Source organism: Pezoporus flaviventris, unplaced genomic scaffold, assembly GCF_033815535.1.
Source record: "Pezoporus flaviventris isolate CSIRO_AGI_PZ_B2104156 unplaced genomic scaffold, CSIRO_AGI_Pfla_v1 ptg000036l, whole genome shotgun sequence".
NCBI classification, from domain to species: domain Eukaryota; kingdom Metazoa; phylum Chordata; class Aves; order Psittaciformes; family Psittacidae; genus Pezoporus; species Pezoporus flaviventris.
Genome location: NW_026892584.1, coordinates 9515385 through 9535006, shown reverse-complemented (window position 1 = coordinate 9535006; position 19622 = coordinate 9515385). Strand labels below are relative to the sequence as shown.

General features: G+C 36.5%; 2 protein-coding genes across 4 annotated transcripts in view; both read left to right on the top strand.

Moving 5' to 3' along the window:
* Positions 1–3954, top strand: part of UEVLD (UEV and lactate/malate dehyrogenase domains) — a 26468-nt gene extending 22514 nt beyond the window's left edge. For all 3 annotated transcript variants that reach the window (XM_061463036.1, XM_061463034.1, XM_061463035.1), the window contains exon 13: positions 3874–3954. In XM_061463036.1, coding sequence (XP_061319020.1) covers positions 3874–3892 — 19 coding nt within the window. In that variant the 3' untranslated portion in view covers positions 3893–3954. The remainder of the gene's footprint in view (positions 1–3873) is intronic.
* TSG101 (tumor susceptibility 101) lies at positions 805–19622 on the top strand. Its single transcript, XM_061463038.1, has 10 exons — positions 805–909; positions 3874–3958; positions 5744–5809; positions 6387–6550; positions 7507–7633; positions 10222–10288; positions 11967–12058; positions 16258–16460; positions 17897–18136; positions 19285–19622. The coding sequence occupies exons 1-10, from the start codon at positions 868–870 to the stop codon at positions 19372–19374; spliced, it is 1176 nt and encodes a 391-aa protein (XP_061319022.1). The 5' UTR covers positions 805–867; the 3' UTR covers positions 19375–19622.

Here is a 19622-nt window from a genome sequence, read left to right as displayed (position 1 = left end):
AGTATCTGTGTCAGTGCAAAATCTATTCCTTAGTGCCTTCCAGTTGTGTCTCACAGAAAGCCAGCCTTACACAGAATTCTGAGTTATACTGATTTCTGAATTAAGATAAAAATATAAAAAGAACCCTTAAATAATTCAGATTTCTTTTTTTCATTGAATACTCAAATTTCCTCTTTGTGGTGGGCACTGATATGACAAAATTAGTGATGGATACAGCTGGCCAACTTTGCTGCTATATTATATATTCCAATACAACAGCTGGACTCTGGGGGCTGTTTTTTAATCTCTTCAGAAAAAAAAACAGCATAAAATAATGTGCTTATGTTGTTCTTTGAGATGTTTTTAATATGCTGACCATTTATTCTCATGTGAATAGTCAGGGTGTTTTGTTTATTTGGGGGCGTTTTATTACTACTTTTCATCATAAAAAGCTCTAAACTGTTTCAGGTATGTTTTTTAGCTCGATGCTTCTGTCCTGGCTTGTTAGTCGTGTTTATATTGAAAAGCAACCGAAGGGCCCCAGCACTTTCCCTTCTCGCATGGAATGAATTCCCAGAAACACTTTTTTACAATAAACCGCCCTTCAGACCCCTGTTCCGTGCACTGTTTTCGGTACCCCGACTGACCCTCAGGTGCCGGTACCTCCCGCCGCTGGCGCCCGCCACCCTCTGACCCGTCGCAGAACTGTCGTCACGGCCGGGCGGAAGTGGGGTCGCTGCCGGAAGCAGGTTCTTGGGCGCTTCCTGTTTTTATGTAGAGGGCGGCTAGGCTGGGCCGGGCCGGGCCGGTGGGGTGTGTGGCGGCGGCGGCGGCGGCGGCGGCACCACCACCGGGAGCGGAGGCTGGGTGGAGGAGGGACCGGCCGCCATGGCGGTCTCCGAGAGCCAGCTCAAGAAAATGCTCGCCAAGGTAATGGCGCTTCCGCGGGCACGGAGAGCCCCCTACCAGCCCCACATGCTCGGTTCGGTGGCTGCAGGCGTCTCCTCCCCCCCCCCCCTGCCCGGGTCCGTCGGGCGGGGTGGCCGCTGGGTCGAGCCGGCGGCAGCCTCAGCCCGGGGGCTGGGCGGAGGGGAGAAGGGTCTTGTCCGCGGCCTGATGCGGGCCGTCCGCGGTGTTCGGTGATGGCCTCGTGTCTCCTGCGGCCTCTGCGCTGGCCTCGGGAGCGGTCGGGTCTCTTTAACCATTCTCCTCAGCACGGGTAGTTACGGACACTCGCGAGACTGCGAGGAGCTCCGGGGTAGTCGCATCGGCGGCCGGACCGAGCAGTGTAAAATGGTTGTGTGCAGCCGCCTGGAAACTGTAAATTGAGTTAGTTTGTAAAGGGAAGTATGGTGCACCGAAATCTCGGATATACTGTTACTTGTAGTCCTGTGAAACTTTAGTTCTGGGTTAGGATGTTACCAGTAAAAGCTAAGTAGAAACCGTTTGCCTAGCTGGGGCTGTCATACAGTGAAGTGGATCAGAACTACAGTGTGGCTGTAGGGCTATAGGGCACCATGTGTGTTCACTGCTCAAGTGTAGGTGGAAGGCAAGTTCAACTTCACTGACAAGGATGAAGATGGGCTTTTTTGTCGTCCTTGTTTAAAGAACCAAGAAAATTTCTTGAAAGGTAAATCATTAGTCACTGATTCATACAGAGCCAAGCAGTGATGTGTCAAGCTTCAGGTGAAAACAGGGCTATGGCCAGCAGCCTGAAATGAAAATCCCTATGGCTGAATATCTATGGGGAGTTATGGTTTTGGTTGGAGGAATTCTTTTAACAACAGTTAATTATCACATTTGCACAACTTTAAAATGAAATACATAGATGAGGATCTGATCAAATCTGAAGAAGCTGTATTAAGTGGTCTTTCACCTCCATGGAATCATAAACAGATTTTTTCATCAGTTTGAAAATGAGTGCTAAATACTAACTTGGTATCAGCAAATGACATTGTCAGTATAGTTGTATATACCTGACTTCCCTAAATGAATTACTGCCATGCGCAGAAGAAACAGGATTGAAGATAGTCCCATGTCCTCTTTTCCCAATGCTTGCCCGTTTTATACCTCCATCTGACTTTCTCTAGGCACGTCCAAAATACAGTGTATGTAATAGCTGAAGAAAAATGAAATTACTGTTTCTCTGTTTTTCAGTAATAGTTACATTTTCTGTTCTATAGCAGCTTACTGATATTTCCAATATTAAATATTGCAGTGTGTGAGATAACAAAAGACTTAAGCCCTAGTTTGGGTGAACATTAGCGTTTAAATTCAACTTCAGGTATTTATTTGCTGTTTGGTCCTGATAAGCTTCATCACTCTGTGATCTGTTCCTGACATGTAAAATGAGGAGGATACTTTGCCATCTGAGAATGGAGGAGGATAAAAAATTTAGAAATTAAGAATTTAAATTAATTGGGTTTAGTTACCTTTGTAGAGATCACTGAGATCTTTTATTTTCCAAAGAGATTTTGACACGTCTTGGAAATGCACGACTACTTACTATATGAACACATGAAAAAGATTGTCTTATTATATACTGTAGTACTCTTTAGAATGGAAAAGAGAAATAAGCACAAAATAGTATCCTTTGTGCTTTAAATAATAAAAACAAAATTAGAAAAGCCATCATTCTTATTAGGAAAAATGTCTTCATATGTCATTTTAATATACAGAACTTCAGTCTTCTATGGTTATTTGGATCAAAGTACTGAAATTAATAGCTGATGTAGCACTTGATTTTGCTTGTGGCGGTAGCTGGGATCTTACAAGCTTATCTCTACTTTCATAGTTTTAAGAATATTAAGCTTTTAATTTTGAGGTGTTTGACCTAATTTTTAAAAGCACCTCAGATAATTAAATCTGTGTTGTATCAGCCCTAACAGCCACCACTCACCAGACTCTCAGTATGTCGGCTGAGCAGGGAGACACTGTTTTATCTATTCCTTGAATACAGTGACTTGAGACTCTTGTGCAGATGTTAACATCTGTGTGCTTTGGGCATGGGATGTATCACCATGTGGACTCTTTGTCTTCCTACCATGGTTGAATGAAAGGATGCTGTCAGTGTTCCTTAAGACATCTAAAGATTGTAAATTTTTTATTTTTTTTTAACTTCATCACAATAAAACCACTGTCAAGAGACTATATTTCTGCTTTTCTTTTTAGTGGTGGTTACCAGGAAGAATGGCCATAAGGTTAAAGAGCTGCACTGCTTGGTGAACCAGCTCTCTGCTGGCCAGGAGCATGCCCTTTATTGTCTGTGGATTATAGTTCTGAGGTTGTTAAATTCTGTAGTAGTGTGTCTGGTTTACTGAACTTCTGTGCTATGAGTTACTCCCTGCTCCTGATTAAAGGGAAGGAGTGAAACCAGTATTATGACAGATAATATCGTGCCTTGAAATGTCTGCTCTCTAGTTGATAAAATACTGATCAATGACTGATAAACACTGTGATGCTCTGCAAAGTTCTATGGAAGATACCTATGCAGTTCAGATCCTAGACATCTGTGTATCAGGAATATTGGAAACACCACTGTATTTGTTTGGAGGTGCAGGGATTTATTTTATTTTTTTTTTAGATCCACATACATCTCTTAATACTGCTGGTTGCGGTAGAATGTGAATGAAAATGCTTTCCCCCAATCGCTTGATGTATGAATCATTATTTAAGACTAAAAGCACCTTGACACCTTGTTAAAGTTCAGTAAGTTACATAGGCAGTGTTCAGTTAAGTAATGTGGAAAAATAAATTCGTATTCCAAAAGAAGAGGGGAAAGGTATGTCCATATGTCAATGTAAACTCTCATAAGTCCAGTCTGTTGGGTAAAATAAAAGAAAATAAATTACACTGAAAATTTAATCTAAAGTGATTCTGTGTTTTGTTTTCCAGTACAAGTATAGAGACCTAACTATACAGGAGACAACCAGTGTTATTACTCAGTACAAGGACCTCAAACCTGTCATGGATTCATATGGTTAGTCTGTGCAATGAGAAAATTTTTATTATTGAATTGTTGATGGTTTAGATATGTTTGGTAGGTTTTGTGGGGAAAAAGCAGATTAAAACTAGAAAGCATAATTTGTTTCTCTTCTTGATTATCAATATTTCCTTAAAAACACAGTTATTTTCCAATATATTTTCTAAGATAACCTTTTTATATTACTGAGTCAGTGTAACATGCTAAGAAGTGTTGCATTTTTCACAGCTTAACTTTAGCTTGATTGCTCAGTGATGTAATAGCGGTAGGTGTCCTGAGACTGCTGGGATCTTACAAATTCAGCTATGCTGTCATATAAAGATATTTTTAGAGTTCTATTTAGACAGAACTACAAAACGATGAACAAATAATTCATTAAATGGAATTGTGGCAGTCCTTAAGACTATGAAGAAAACAATGTCAAATACATAGAAAATTGGCACAAAGCGGTTTTTAATGTACATTAACGATGACAGTCACTATTTGATGGCTACTTTAAAAGCTTTGGGTAAATTTGAGTGCGTTGAATTAAGATGATATCTAGGGTCAGCTCCAGAGGCTGAGAGCATTGTTTCATAAGATACAGTGAGCCAGCATAGCTGCTGAGGTCATCCTCCTGATCACCTTTTTTAAGCTACCATCTGTGGGATTCCCCTGGGAGCTCATTTATATTACTAATATGTCATCAGAGATTTTATTGTCTTCTGCTTTCAAAATTCTAAATCTGGATTGAGAAGTACTGAAAAGGGACATGGACAGGTGAATAGTTTTAACTTGAGTAATTTGAATAGCTGCAAGCCAGCAGTTGTCACGCTGACTGGAGAATCAGAAATAATAGTGAAAGTACTGTGGTTGGAACAGTGTGCAGTACACAAGTTTGTGTGTACAATACGGATCAGAATTCCATGTCCCTTTGACCTGTAGCAAGAAGCCCATTTGTGTTACCTCACTCTTTCAAAGCTGCCTGGGAAAGGCTGAGCACAGACCATTTACAAATAGTCGGTATTATTTGAAGCAATGAAATGAGCAACAAGAAATTGGGTACATTGCTGTTGAGATAGTTTTCAAGTTTATATTAATAATTAAATATAGAGCCTTATTTAAGTAATCTAAGACTAGAAACTTTCAGGTGAAATTAGGAAATTTAAAACTGTATTGCCAGAAGTTGATTTATTCAGGCAAGAATAATGTATTGGATTGAAATTATGGGAAAACTGAATACAGCAGTTCAGTAAACTGAGGTCAGGGTTCCTGTGCAGTTTGTCAACTAAGATTAAAGCTTTGGCAGCAAGTCAAGTGCTACACATTTCTGTTTCTTCAGTGTATTATTGTTAGGTTAAATTACCTTTACTGATTATATAATAGATGCCTATAGCCCAGAGACTGTCAGTATTCTTGCTGAGTTGTTTGTTTGGAGAAAGCATAAGGAATTCTTTGTAACCTAAAATCTCAGGTATTTTCTAAATTAAATTTGAGTTGAGGTTATCTTTGCAGCAGTTTGTATGGTTCCAACATGTTTTACTTCTCTGAATGAGGAAACAGTTTTATTTGCAGTGAAGGAAGTTTAACAATAATGAGTCACTCATTTCTCAGAAATATGTTATTCATAAGAAGTTATCAGACTACAGACAGTCATTTCCTTGTCTATAAATGTGCAAGAGCAGAGCCTTTCAAGCTGAGTTCGGCATATGTGAAACTTCTGAAAACTTCTGCTAACAGATGGAGTATAAACTGAACAGACATAAAAGTTGTTTGTTTTAAAAATATTTTGTTCCCTTTCAGTTTTTAATGATGGTTCATCTAGGGAGTTGATGAGCCTCAGTGGAACCATTCCTGTGCCTTACAGAGGTATGCATTAATAATTATCATCACTATCATTATTTTTCCAGATTACATGAAAAACTATTTAGATTTGTCATGATTCAACTTCACTACTTCAGTGATCATTGTTTTCTCACAATCCTTTACTTGTCCAAAGTATAATGTTTTAAAGAAATTGTTCCCTATTTTTGCTGCAGAATAAAATTTTAATGTTGAGCATTGCTTTGTCAATCTTGTGCAGCTCTGCAACATTTCTTTCAGTACTGCACGTTTTTTGAACTTCCTAGTTGAATGAGAGTTGCAAACCATTTATTGCTGCAATTAGCAGTTCACGTTAGGGTCTAGTGATGTTGCATTGTAGAACAAATGAGATGGTTTATTAGTGGTAAATGATTATTGTAAATCAAAGATAAATTGTTTTGAAAAATGTTGACTTCATAGCCATATTGTGAGCTCTTTATTGAATGTTACTGGTAGATTTAAGCTTCAGCTTCTGACTCTGTGCAGTTGAAATTACTGGGTTTAGGAGTTTTTCATAAATCTGATACAAGAGGACAGTTGAAGTGTTGGAGTAACTTAAAATCTTTCAAAATATCTTTTCTAGGTAACACATACAATATCCCAGTTTGCCTGTGGCTGCTTGACACCTACCCTTTCAACCCCCCAATTTGTTTTGTTAAACCCACTAGCTCTATGACAATAAAAACTGGGAAGCATGTTGATGCAAATGGAAAGATATACCTTCCTTATCTGCATGAGTGGAAATATGTAAGTATAGGGAACTTGAAATTCTCAAATTGCTCAGTTCTGAGTGCCTTTAGATTGTTGTGTCATTTTTAGCAAAACCTGTAATCCTCATTTAAGGTCTTAAAACTGTTTGGTTTTTTTCTTAATGAAAACAGCTGCTTATTATTTGTAATGTCCTAAAGTTCAGGACGTTGCATTCTGTAGTTCAGCACTTGCGTGGTAATAGTGGAAAATGAGTGCCTAGATCAGGATGCAGGATGCAGGTCTTGCACAAGCAAGAGGAACATCTAAGATACACGTGATACAGAATTCATTCAGTTTGAGAGGTTGCTAAAAATAAGTAAGTGGATTGTAGAGCTAAGAAAATTTGGAAATAGGATATTTAATGCGGTGATGCCTTCATGATGCTTGTCCTTATTTTGTTGAAATGAAATCATGTCTGTATTAAATATAAACTGAGAAGCCCAGCTTAGCTATATTTAAAGGAGATTTGTGCCACTCCATAGTGGGTTAGAATATTTTTTCTGTTGAGTCATTCTGAACCTAAGCAAAAGCTATATGCTGTATGAAATCAAAATGTCTGAAAACTTAGTGATCTGTACTCTTTCATGTTGGAAAGTGGATTTAAGTTTTTAAAAAATAATTTTAATCCATCATTGCACAGTCGTCTTCAGTCCTTTATTGCAATGTATTCCCCAGTTTATTCTGAATGCAAACAATACTGTAGCTGTACTTTGCTATGCAGTTTTGAATACCAGCTGGCTAGGTTTGGTATCAGTAAAGGAATCCAGAAAAGAAGTTATAAATGCACATATACACACACGCTCATACTCATAGACATACATATGTATAAAGAAAAATGAACAAACACCAAACCACACAAACGGATGGTTTTGAGAGCTGATAGAATGATAACATTTTGTTATTAAACTCCTTGTCAGCGAAATCAACACTTTGTGATTTGCTTACTTTCACAGCCCCAGTCAGACTTGCTAGAACTGATTCAGGTCATGATTGTTGTGTTTGGTGAGGAACCTCCAGTCTTTTCTCGGCCTACGGCTTCATCAAGCTACCCACCATACCAGGCAACAGGCCCACCAAATAGTAAGTGGTTGTGACTACTAATTTCTACAAATACTCGTATTCCAAAGTGACATTTGCTCTGCAAAGTGTGTCAACAAATTATGTATTCTACTCTAGAATGACCTTCTGTATTACTGGCTAATGAAGTCACCTGTGCTGTACTTGCCCTGTTTGAACCATGTTGGAAGAATGTGTGTAGTTTTTTGGCTTTTGAAAGAGAAAAAAATTTTGTTTTTAAAACAAAAAAAATAACAAACCAGCCAAAATCCCCACAAACGCCCCCCCCCCCCCCCCCCCCCCCCCCGACCCTTAAAATAACCAGTAAGCATTACCATTGCGGTATAATTAAAAAAATTATTCAGATAACCATCTCTATGTTTTGTTTTGGGTTTTTTTATTCTCTTAATGCTAAGTTTCCTTCAACCCTTGATTTCGTAAGTAGAATCACACTGCTTCTGTTTCTCATGCTCACACTCCTGGTTTTTGTTTGGTGTTTGTTTTTTTAATAATTGCTGGCTGAATATAGAAATAAAAACTGCATCATGGTTTTTATATTGTTTTCTGTCGATGTGGTACTCTGACACAGTACCCAGTCTCACTTTCTTGCAAAAATTCTCAAGACTTTTAAAATCCTATACTTATTTAAATTTCTGGAGACATCTTATTTTAAAGACTGAGGGTAGGTGGGTAGGGGAAAAGAGGAAGTGAGAAACAGAAAATCCTTGAAAATCTTCTGAGACTCTGCCTTGGTGGAAAAACGTACCAGTAGAGTAGACCTACTCAAGCCAAAGACTGAGGCAGGAGGGAAGGGGGAGCAGATTAACTGCAGATTGTTTAATGATATTATGACAGTTCTACCAGAATTTAATACTAGAGTAGCTGTATTTAAGATTATATATTTTTGCTGTATTGTTAAGTCTGTGTCTGTTTTCTGTTGAAATATGGCTTTTATCACATCATAGTGTTACATGTGAAAAGCTCAAGTCTTTTTCCAGCAGAAAGCATTTTTAACAACGTCTTAGGTTCTTAACATGTGAACAAAAGGGCAATAAACATAAACGGGACCATTAGGCATAGTTGGCTGAAGGTGTTTAGGACTATTTAGTTTGTCCAGAACTAGCTTAAGTATAGGAGCACTAGATGGTTCTGCTGTTGTGATTTTCCAAGACGAGAGGGTGTCAGTACAAGTATGGATTTAGTAGAGACAGTGACCTGTTGTGCTTCAAGGAAGGACCATCAGTGGAAACAGGCTTGATTATTCTTGTAAGCACTCTGTGGTAGCATAGCTGTAGTAATTCTAGTGGAAATGTTTCAGGATTTTCAAATTGTTAATGGCTACTTTGATTTACTAGTGCAGTCAGTTTTTCCTTATTTTACAGACATTTAGGTTTGTTTGTGTTTTAAAGTTCTAGATGCAGTGTTTAAGAAGAAATGAAGCTCAGGTTAAAAAATTGAATCATTTGAGGTATTCAAGGATAAAAAAATAGCTTGGCTCTTAAGAAAAGCTATTTGATACAATATTCCTAAAATTACTAGAAATATGGAATAAATATATTCAAGACATAATTTTTATAATAGAATTAGTAAGATTTCCAAGAAGAAACTTAAAATTGCTAAGGTCTTAGATATGTGTATGTTCTGTTAATTGTTTTAGAAGCATTACTTCTAAATAGCAGAAATGACTGGGTAAGCTCATGGTTGGATTGTTAAACAGCTGGTCAACTGTCGCGAAGTCTAACTACTCTGAAGGTACAGAAATGACACACGTCATTGAATGAGTAGAGAACAATGGCTACATTTGAAAGGTTACTTTGTTTTTCAGCTGTACATGTTAGAAATGGAGACAGCTGTTCAGGTGTGTCATCTTTAATAACATGCTTTCTTTTTTTTCTGAATTCCCCAGCTGCAGATACTCTTTCTTGTATATCCACATTTTACTTTACTGGTTCAACTATTTGTTACGCATTTTTAAATCAATATCCATTTTCATCCATGCAGTGGTTAGTATAAAGTAACAATTAGGAAAAAAAATACACAGTGAAAGGTGTTCTAGCTAGTTGATCTAAGGAATGTGTAAATTACTTAAATTACAGTTCTCATATTCTCTCTTGAATCAAAATACTTTTGAAAATATTTTAACCACAGTTGATAGGTGGAGGTAGAATCTTTAGACATGCAAAATTTGTCTGCATTTTGTGAAAATGTGCTTGGCTACAGAAAGGAAATTCTAACTGGTCAATACGTGGAGGCTAGGTCCTCTGCAGTTTAGCTGTTATGTGGGGGGAAACAGCCACTTGGGCAGTTGGCACAGAGGTAGCAAACAGCAAACATCTGCATGTATCCTTCTTGCCAAGCTGCATGACAGCAGCATGGGAAATGTCTGGGAGTGTTGGGAGAAGTGATGGTGTTAGAGGATGCAGGGTAAGCATTCTTGAGGGGATTTGGCCATAGCATGACTTCTCTCTGAAACTTCTTGTTTCATTGTGTTATACTGTATTTACTGTTCAGTAACATTTTGAGAAGGATCTTACTGCGGATTAATATATATGTGGCCTTATATTACTAAACTCCTGAAAAGTAAAAATATGAAAAATCATTATTTTATTTAGCTTCGTATGTACCAGGCATTCCAGGTGGAATATCTCCCTATCCAGCAGGAAGCACTCCAAACCCAAGGTGAGAGCCCGTGATACCATCATCATTTACATGATACACAGTTTCACTGGATAGTATCTAGTATTAGTTTCATTTTGGTTATGGTGTATTTCTTGTATAATTATTGCATTAGCAGGTGGGTTTTTTTTTAAGTGAGGACTGAATTCTTGTTAATAGCCAGAAGAAAGCTTGAGAAAGATTTAGCTTTCTTAGTGCTGCTTGCTCAGATACAATATACTTGATAAGATCATTTTGAATATATATATAAATAATATATAAAGTATGTATTATACTTGAGAATATATTTTGAAAGTTATTACCTAATTCCCACATGTTATCTTGTTTCCCTGCTGTATCAGATTAGGTTTTGTAAGGTTGATATGTTTACATGATATAGAAAGAAATGTGCTCCTACAGTTTGGGTGACTTATTAGCATTGTTAGTGTCGTTTGGCGTAATCAGCAAGTCCAAACATTGAACAAAACAATTGCTGGATTAACACAAACCTTCACTCCAGCATAAATGTGGATTTAACTCAGAGCACTCCAAGAGAATTTGCAGGGAACAAAACTATTTTAAAAGCTTTTTATTAATACAAAGCAAGACTTTTTTAATTAAATAAATTTTATAGGAGTTTGGAATAAAGCTTTTCCAGAAGACTAGCAGTTCTGTGTTAAGAAGCACTAAGATGCTGATTACTGCCTCCTAGTGTGTACCTACATTTTTTTTACACCATAAATAATTATTCTTGTTATTAATGTCCTAATGTCCTGATTTTATGTTAGGAGCATATGAGGGGTTGCTGTAATAAATAACATTTTGATTAAAAAAGAAAATAAACCCCTGTAAGTATTAGGAAAGTGGGGTGTTATGTTTTAAAGAAATTAAAATGGGGTTTTGATAACTTTTTATGGTAAGCTACTTCCTCCTAAATACATTTGTTTAAAGTGATCTTAATGTTTGAACAAAAATGAGTACTAGACCTATTTCAAAAATTAGATAATTTAGTAATAAACAGAAAAAGTCTTAAGAACTATAAAATTTGCAGTTATCTGGAGAGGCACAGAATATACTTATTTTGTATTTCCCATGTTTTCTTGGACCATTTGGTTTACTTACAGCTGTGGTTAATACTTTGCTGTATACAGATGTTTGTTAGTCTGTTACTGGTTAAATTGAGTCCTTGTTTCAGCTGATAAGAAATGTGTTTTAGAAAGGTAACGTAGCCTGTCTCATTATATGTTATCTCACAATTGTTTTAGTGAACCGTTGAATACTTCTGTTTCCTTCATCCTTCAGAGCAGGGCTGAGAATTTCTGGAGGATTTTCATCTTGCAACTGCTCAACAGTTTTAGGTTTACATAAAGCAGTTCAGCAATCATCTTGTTAACTGTTCTCATATTAAAGGTATTAAATGGCAATTGCTGTTTGTGAGTTTTTAACTAGAATAATTTCTTTTGGATACATTTGTGTTTTCATATGGAAAGTTATAAATTGCATGGCAAGACCAGACAGTAACTAGATAGGATTTCAGATAAAGTGATTTATCTTCTGAAATCATGCCGCAAATATAAATTGTGGAAGATGTTAATATGAACAGGAAAAGAGAAGTAGTATAACTTGGCCTGCAATTTAAACTTTCTGGTGATATTTTACAAATAATTACATAACACTAGCATATCTGTCTTTGTCAAAACAGCTACCCAAACTATCCTTTTGCTGGTGGTGTTCCATTTCCAGCAACTACTAGTGTTCCGTACTACCCTTCTCAGCCTCCTGTGACTACTGTTGGTGAGTAGCTTTAAAAGAATTTCTCTGAAGTGAAGCATCTCTCTATAACTGATATGTAAAGAAAGAAAATGGGGAAAAGAATGTATTGTTCTTAATCTGGCCTTCCAAAATATTTATATTCAATTCTAGAAGTTACTCAAAAGAAGAATAAAATACAATTTATGTTCTTCACCTTATATTTTATTAATTTAGGAAAATGATAAGCTCCTGGGTTTGTACAATGCATTGTGTGTGCTCTATGAATATTTTGAAGAATACTGCATGTAACTACCTTAAGTATTTTATTCTCCCCTTTAACTGTAGGTGACTTCTGATTGTCCGCATTGCTCTGTTCATGGTCATGGTTTATAAAAATGCTTTTGTCCTCATTTAATCATCTACTGGACTCACTTTTTTTACTCTTTATTTATACTTTCCTTACTCCAGAAGTCATAGCTGTCTAAAGCAGAGGTTTCCAGTGCCTTTGGAATGAGCTTCATTTTTACTGAGTTTCCTCTCCAGCCTCTTCAGTGTTGCTTCTTAATGATCTTTTCTTGTCACTTCTTTCTTTCTTCCCTTCATCAGCAAGATCTAGAGTATTAACATGTGTCTTTTCCTAGTCTGCTGCCCTATGGCCCTTTGCTGGCAAAATATATTAGCTTGGTTTCCACTCAGCACCTAAATTTTAGTGTATGTGTAGCATATTGGGAACCAGTGATAAAGGTCTAAATGATATAGTTAAGTAGAAAGTTAGTGCAATAACTTTCCAATCGGATGATAGTCCTTTTGGAGCAGTTACAGTAAGGACGTAGACTCTTTTGTGACCTTGTTCGGAGTATCTATCATTTGCAGTCTCTTGCACCATAATTTAAAAATGCATCCATAGGTTCTTCATTCATACTCATTCAGAGTAGCGAAGGTTTTAGTAATAGCTGTTTTTTTCAAAAAGTCCTTCAAGATTTTGTTCAGCCATCTGCCATTAATTACCTTTCTGGTGCAGGTAGCAGTTTGATGATTCTGTAAGGTCACTTCTGAAACTGGACTCCACCTGGTAAATGCTAAGGATTTCAGTGCTCTGTGGGTTTAATGGCTGTGCCATAAAATTTTCCCCAAGCTGGGCTAATTATAGAAGTGACAGGAAATGCTAAGGGTTCATGCTCTTTAAGAAGATACATAAAATCTAATTGAGCTGTATTAAAATGATCCTTTATATGTTCAAAGACCTCTTTCCTATCTGTTATTTCTGTGTGAACTTTCAATGTATTAGGTGCATTGTGATTTTATTTTTTCTTTGTTCTGTGTCCTGCTTTACTGTTAAAGTGAGCCTTGTATAAAATCTCCCAGCATGAGGGATATCAGGAAGAGGGGAAAAAAGTAGAACTGGTGGCCGGTTCTGACTTTGTGTTAGAAAATAATTAATTACATAAAGTAAATAGTAACTGAAATTATGCTGATTTTGGAGGGGAAAAAGTAGAACTGATGGGTGGTTCTGACTTTGTATTAGAGAGTAATTCATTGTGTAAAGTAAATAATAACTGAAATTGTGCTAATTTTAGAGTGAAACTGGACCTTTTTGTTTTGCTTTGGTACCTCTGTATTTACATTTGTCTGCCTTAAAGAATGAATAAACAGTGAATAATTCCTAAACAGTGAATAAACTCTTTGTCCCAGGTAGTTTGACTGACCTGGTTCAAATTTTAATTCTCAGTATGGAAAGTACTGTTCTTTTCCCCTTTCCATATGAAGCAGAAGTGATGAATTCCTGGGTTTGTGTGTGTGGTGCCATTTGACAACTTATGTTGCTGATTCTGCTGGTTAGGTAACCAAATATTGAAAATGATTTTATTGGCTGGTAACAGGGTGAATTGCTTAAGACAGAGCTGTAAATCAGATTAGATGTTGGGATATTTATATTTTCATAAGGCAATATTTGCAGCAGTTGATTAATAATCGAATCTCTTTTTTCCAATAGTAATTAGCTTTGTAATCTAAAAAAAAAAAAAGAAAAAAATTCGGGTGCAGTCTGTATGTAAGGAAAGTGCTCATATATTAGTAATTATCAAACTGTGATGCTTTCTTAATTTTAGAAGAATTTGCCAGATTAGTAGTGTGATGTGCATCTTCCCATAGTTTCTTTCATGTCGTTTGCATAGCTTTATTTTTCCACATATCTGGTTTGCTGTAGGTTTTGTGGTCAGGAATAGAATAAAAGTCATAGGGAAGAAAGGTGAATTTGTGCTGTCTTGTTCTGTTAGCAGCAGAAGTATAAAAAAAAAAATCCACTGGGTCTTTTAAGAATTCTCAGGTGTGCAGTCCTCTCAACAGCAGTTTGCATTTGTTAGTGTAAGGATAACAACAGACACCCCAAGTAGTTATTTATTTATTTATTTTTATAATTATGATGTTACCCTAACAGAAAAGTGTTAATTTTCCATTGAGATGCTAGTTTCTAAAGGCAGTGTTTAGATTTTTAAACTTTGTCCTGAATTGTTGCTAATTATCAGGAAGATACTACACCAGTAACACTGTAATGCTGAAATTTCACTGAATAGCCCTCTTCCTGCACAATTGTAGTAAAATTATTGAATCTTATTCTTAGTTAATCAAATTTTAGTTACTGAGCACTGCCAATAACATATTGAAAATTATATTTAGCACTATTCATGTTAGTTTAATTTACTCTAAAAAATGCACTTTTAATTTACTCTAAAAATACAGTCTCTGAACTATTGTATTTAATGACAAAATTTATGTATTGTTTGAATTACTTGTTTGCTTTTGCTTCTTCTGGGGGCCTGTGATTACTAAGAACAGTGAAGAGGTTGATTGGATTTCAGTTGACTTGAGACATTTTTCTGATCCTTTAGGAAGAAACCCAAAAGATATGCTAATGGTTTTGTCTTTAGCCAGGTAACAATCATGGGAGGCTTGATGATGTGTTTTTAGTTTGTAATTTTTTGAGATCTAGGCTAGTAGGTATTGTAGTGTATGTTATACTGTAACAGCTTCAGGGTTTTGATAACTGTCTCAGGATAAAAAGATACTCTGGTGTATTTCAGCAAATTTTTGCAAATTTTCTTTTCAGTTACAGAGCTTGAGATCTCCTTGTTTCATCCAAAAAAGGTGGAATGCTTAGGCACAAAACTTGATACAATTCTTCCTTTCTTAGTAGTTGTTACAATTGAAATTTCACTGGTCTAAAAGGCATGAGGCACAAGCATGAGGAAACTCTGACATTCCAGTTTTTCCTGTGGAAAAGTGGTTTAAGTGGTTTGTGATAAATTCAGATAGAGTTCTGCAACCAGTAGCCACTTCACATTCTCTGAAGCAATCAGAGTTTCCTGGTAATCTCATTGAAAAGCTGATTTGCAAAAGCAATAGTAATATTCAGGCGTAAATGTGAAAGTCTAGTGCTTCAGAGGGAAAGGGACTATTATATTTTCTAGTATTGCTGCATCAAAATGTGATTTAATAAACTGAAATTACAAGTTGTACTTAGCACTCAATCAAAAAAGGTTGTAGCCTCAGTTGTAACTGTTAGATCTATTTTTGGTCTGCTAGAACATGTCTATAAACCATGTGCCAATGCAGTTGATTATAATTTCTCTCTGCTTTATAATCTTTTAATAAATGTTACTTTTTAAAGTAAGATTGCCTCAATAACAGATGTGCTGTATTAATGCTGATTGTTTTACTGGCCTCCCATACCTGCGCTAGGATGACTGATAGATAATAATTGTAAAAACAACCACAGCAAAGTAGTCACTTGGCAAGCCTCAAGATAGAGTGCCTATAGGCAAATTGACTGTCTCAAGCCAGTCATTACATTAATTGTGGTTGAATATATTCCTGCAGAGTTTACCAGAACTTAGTCATTTTTAAAAGGACTTGGACTAACATTTGTAGACTTTGGGGGAAATGGCCAGCCCATGTTTAAATTAAAAGATTGTGGATATGGGAATAGTAAAGTGAATGAATACTGTATATTTTCTGTATTCATAAAGTGAATGAATACACTAAAATTTACTTGTGAACATCATAATGTGTTTTATCTTGCTGTGGTCTCTTCACTGCTTCTGGAAATTAGTATGGAAAATAGTTTATTTTACTGTTATTTTGCTGTCTTGTATTGCCAAAGTACATGCAGCTTCTGAAAAGTATTGCTGAAATAGATACGGAAGAACAGAGATAATTTTCTGCTTGTGGATTTTCTTGTGCAGGACCCAGTAGAGACGGAACTATCAGTGAGGATACCATCCGCGCTTCCCTTATTTCAGCAGTCAGTGATAAACTGAGATGGCGGATGAAAGAAGAAATGGATCGTGCACAAGCTGAACTCAATGCCTTGAAACGGACAGAGGAAGACCTGAAGAAAGGACACCAGAAACTGGAAGAGATGGTAACTCGCCTGGATCAAGAGGTGGTAAGCTGAGATGAAACACCGGTCTCTCTGTACCTTGAGCATTCGTAGTAGTGAGCAGAGGCTCACTAATGAATTTAATAATTCATTATTAAACATGATAGAAATATCAAAACTTCCAGTGTATTGCTTTTGAAATATATATTCTCTTTCCCAATTGAGGTGCATGCCAGAAATAGCAGTGACTGTAAGATGCATTTTCCTGCATGTATCTTACAAACATCATTGTTCAGTGGTAAAGGAGCAGTATTATTTTTTTCCCCACTCTCTGTGTGAAAGATGTCAGTGGTGTGAGATTATTTCATAATTTCTGGATAATAGTGTGTAACAGCAGCACTGCAGAACATTTCAGTGTCTTAATGCAGAGATGCTGATTTTAGCCACAGCCTCCTTGTATAACTTGCAGCCTTTTTCAGACAAAAGCCTCTCCTACTCTGCATGCCCAGAAATTCCTGCAGTTTTTCCTTAAGGCCTGACATCTGCTTAGTCCATCTGCTCCTTGCATGACTGCCCAGGAGTAAGATTTTTGGGATTGGTGATCAGTTTCTGAAACCAGCTCAGTGCTTGGGTAAGATTTAAAAAAAAATAAGAAATTATTAATCAGAACTAGAGAGCAGGGGTTACCATTATTACCATCATATAAATCTGTAATGTGCCACTTTAAATATAGTGTGTAATTCTAGTCTTTCCTATCTTGGAAAGAAAGGACATAATAGAACTGCAGATGTTTGATGCAAAGGCAAGAAGCATGATCCAGCATATCAGACAGCTTCCATATAAGTTGTCGGGTAAATAAGCTAGGATTTCAGTCTGGAAAAAAGACGGTGAGGACAGAGAGTGGAATATGATAATAGTCTGAATGTCATGAGAAAAAAACAGTGCTGTACAGTTTCTTCCAGTGTGTTAACTGTTGGGACCTCAAAAATACTGAGAGGCAAATTCAAAAGTAGCAAAAGGAAGTACATCTCATACAGATGCAGTTACATTATAGTTACCATTAGTGTGTAAGGCCAGCATATTTTGTTTCCTGTCTGCACAGTTTGCTTGGTCCATAGTCAAACAACTTGTATATGAAGTTACTCCAAAAGGCATATTTCCAGAGGAAATGCTTTTTTTTGCTTTTATTACTGTTAGCTAGTTTGAATGGTTATTTTTCCTTATATATGGCATATTCAGAATACATAAAAACTGTTAGCCAGCCTTCTTTACAGTGACAAATTGATAGTGGTTTGACATTAACTAAAAAAGCCTTTTAAAAAACGAATCCAAAATCTGTAGATTGGTAGCTCTTTCTTTTGCAAAAGGTCATAATAGAGATGAGTAAAAAAGTAAAGAATCAACCAGCACGTCTAAAAATCTTTCATCTTGACAGCTCTATCACAAGAAGACATTCAGCTCTTAAGACCTAAGAAATAAACAAATGTCTTAATTATTTTTAGGCTGAAGTTGACAAGAACATTGAACTTCTCAAGAAGAAGGATGAGGAGCTCAGTTCTGCCTTAGAGAAGATGGAAAATCAATCAGAAAATAATGATATAGATGAAGTTATTATTCCTACAGCACCACTTTACAAGCAGATCCTGAACTTATATGCAGAAGAAAATGCAATTGAAGATACCATCTTCTATCTTGGTGAAGCATTGAGACGTGGAGTGATAGATCTAGATGTCTTTTTAAAGGTACGCTTTCTTGGGGTGATTTTTAAGATGTGCTGTTTAAATGCCTTTAAATACTTTGAACTCTTTTGTTCAGCTTATTAATGTTAGTAATTTCTTCACGAAAGAGTAAAAACAAACACTTTTCTGTTGAAAAAGTTTTAAAGAGGTATTTCAGAATTATGATAAAGGACCAATTGTAGAAGCATTATAGATACAAAGTGATTTCTCATTAGACAGGTGCAAGTGTCAACATAAGCTTTCTATTTGGTGGGCATGCTAATTCTGGAGAAAACAACTTTAAGAGTGATGGGAGCATTCAGACAGCTTTTCACTTGAAGTCTGTGGTTGCCTCTGCTGAGGAAGCCAGTGGAGTGTTAGAATCATAGTGGGGGGAAAAGCCAGCTAGTTTTGTGTCTCTAGTAGGGACCTTCTTAGACATTTTGTTCCCTTTCTTTGCTGTCCTTAATGCTGAAAGTTTTCATACCGTGTCTGATCTAATAACCTTCGTTTATTTTGAACTTATGTACATCATGATAGCTCATGAAATAATAACAGATCTGTAATTTTGAAAATATTAAACCCACTTTTTAATGTGGAATAAAACTACAGAAAACATGTATCTCAGTAATTAATGTTGCCATTGGATCTGCAAAGATGAGTGTGCAGCAGTGTTAATGATCCGTACTGGGGCCATTGGATAACAAGAGTTACCAGTCCTTCCTTCCTTCTAGCAGCTGAGGTTCTCCCAAGTTAACACTTAAGCTTTGCTTTTAACATCCAGTGTACAATGGACTGCATAGAGAAATGTTATTTCCTTCTGTAGTTCTGTTTATCTACTGTTAAAAGAACTGTGCTCTGCACTGTGAGGTGTGCATTACTCTGTTTTCACCTCGAGAACGTATTTCTACTCTTTGATAAGATTATGTGCAGAGTTAATAATAAAAATCACAAAAAAATATACTGTAGTGATTGTATTTGGTAGCCCTCTGCAAGTCATTTTAAGCCAAGAAGATGCCATTTAGTAGACTAATACATTTAATGTTTCCAAAAAAAAACCAAACATCCTGTTTGGGTCATGGAACGTGTCAAAAAAATAATAAATTGTATTGCAATGTAATTAAGATTTTATCAAAACTTTCACAATAGCCACCTGTTCTTTCTTTCTGCAGCATGTACGTCTTCTGTCTCGCAAGCAGTTCCAGCTGAGGGCATTGATGCAGAAAGCAAGGAAGACTGCTGGACTCAGTGATCTCTACTAAATTCTCAGACTTTCCCTGGGAAGTTAAATTTCCTTATGAAGCAGCCATTCTCTTGGTATTTCTCTTAATCAGTAGGTGCCCAGAATAAGTTATTACATCATTCAAGTGTAAGATATTTTGAATCAATAATATATTTTCTTTTTGGTAAAGACTAGCTTTTATTAATGCACTTTCTATCTCCTGTAATCTTTGTGCTGGTGGACTTAATGCTGAATAAAACTCATTGCATATTTTCTTCCTCTACAGAA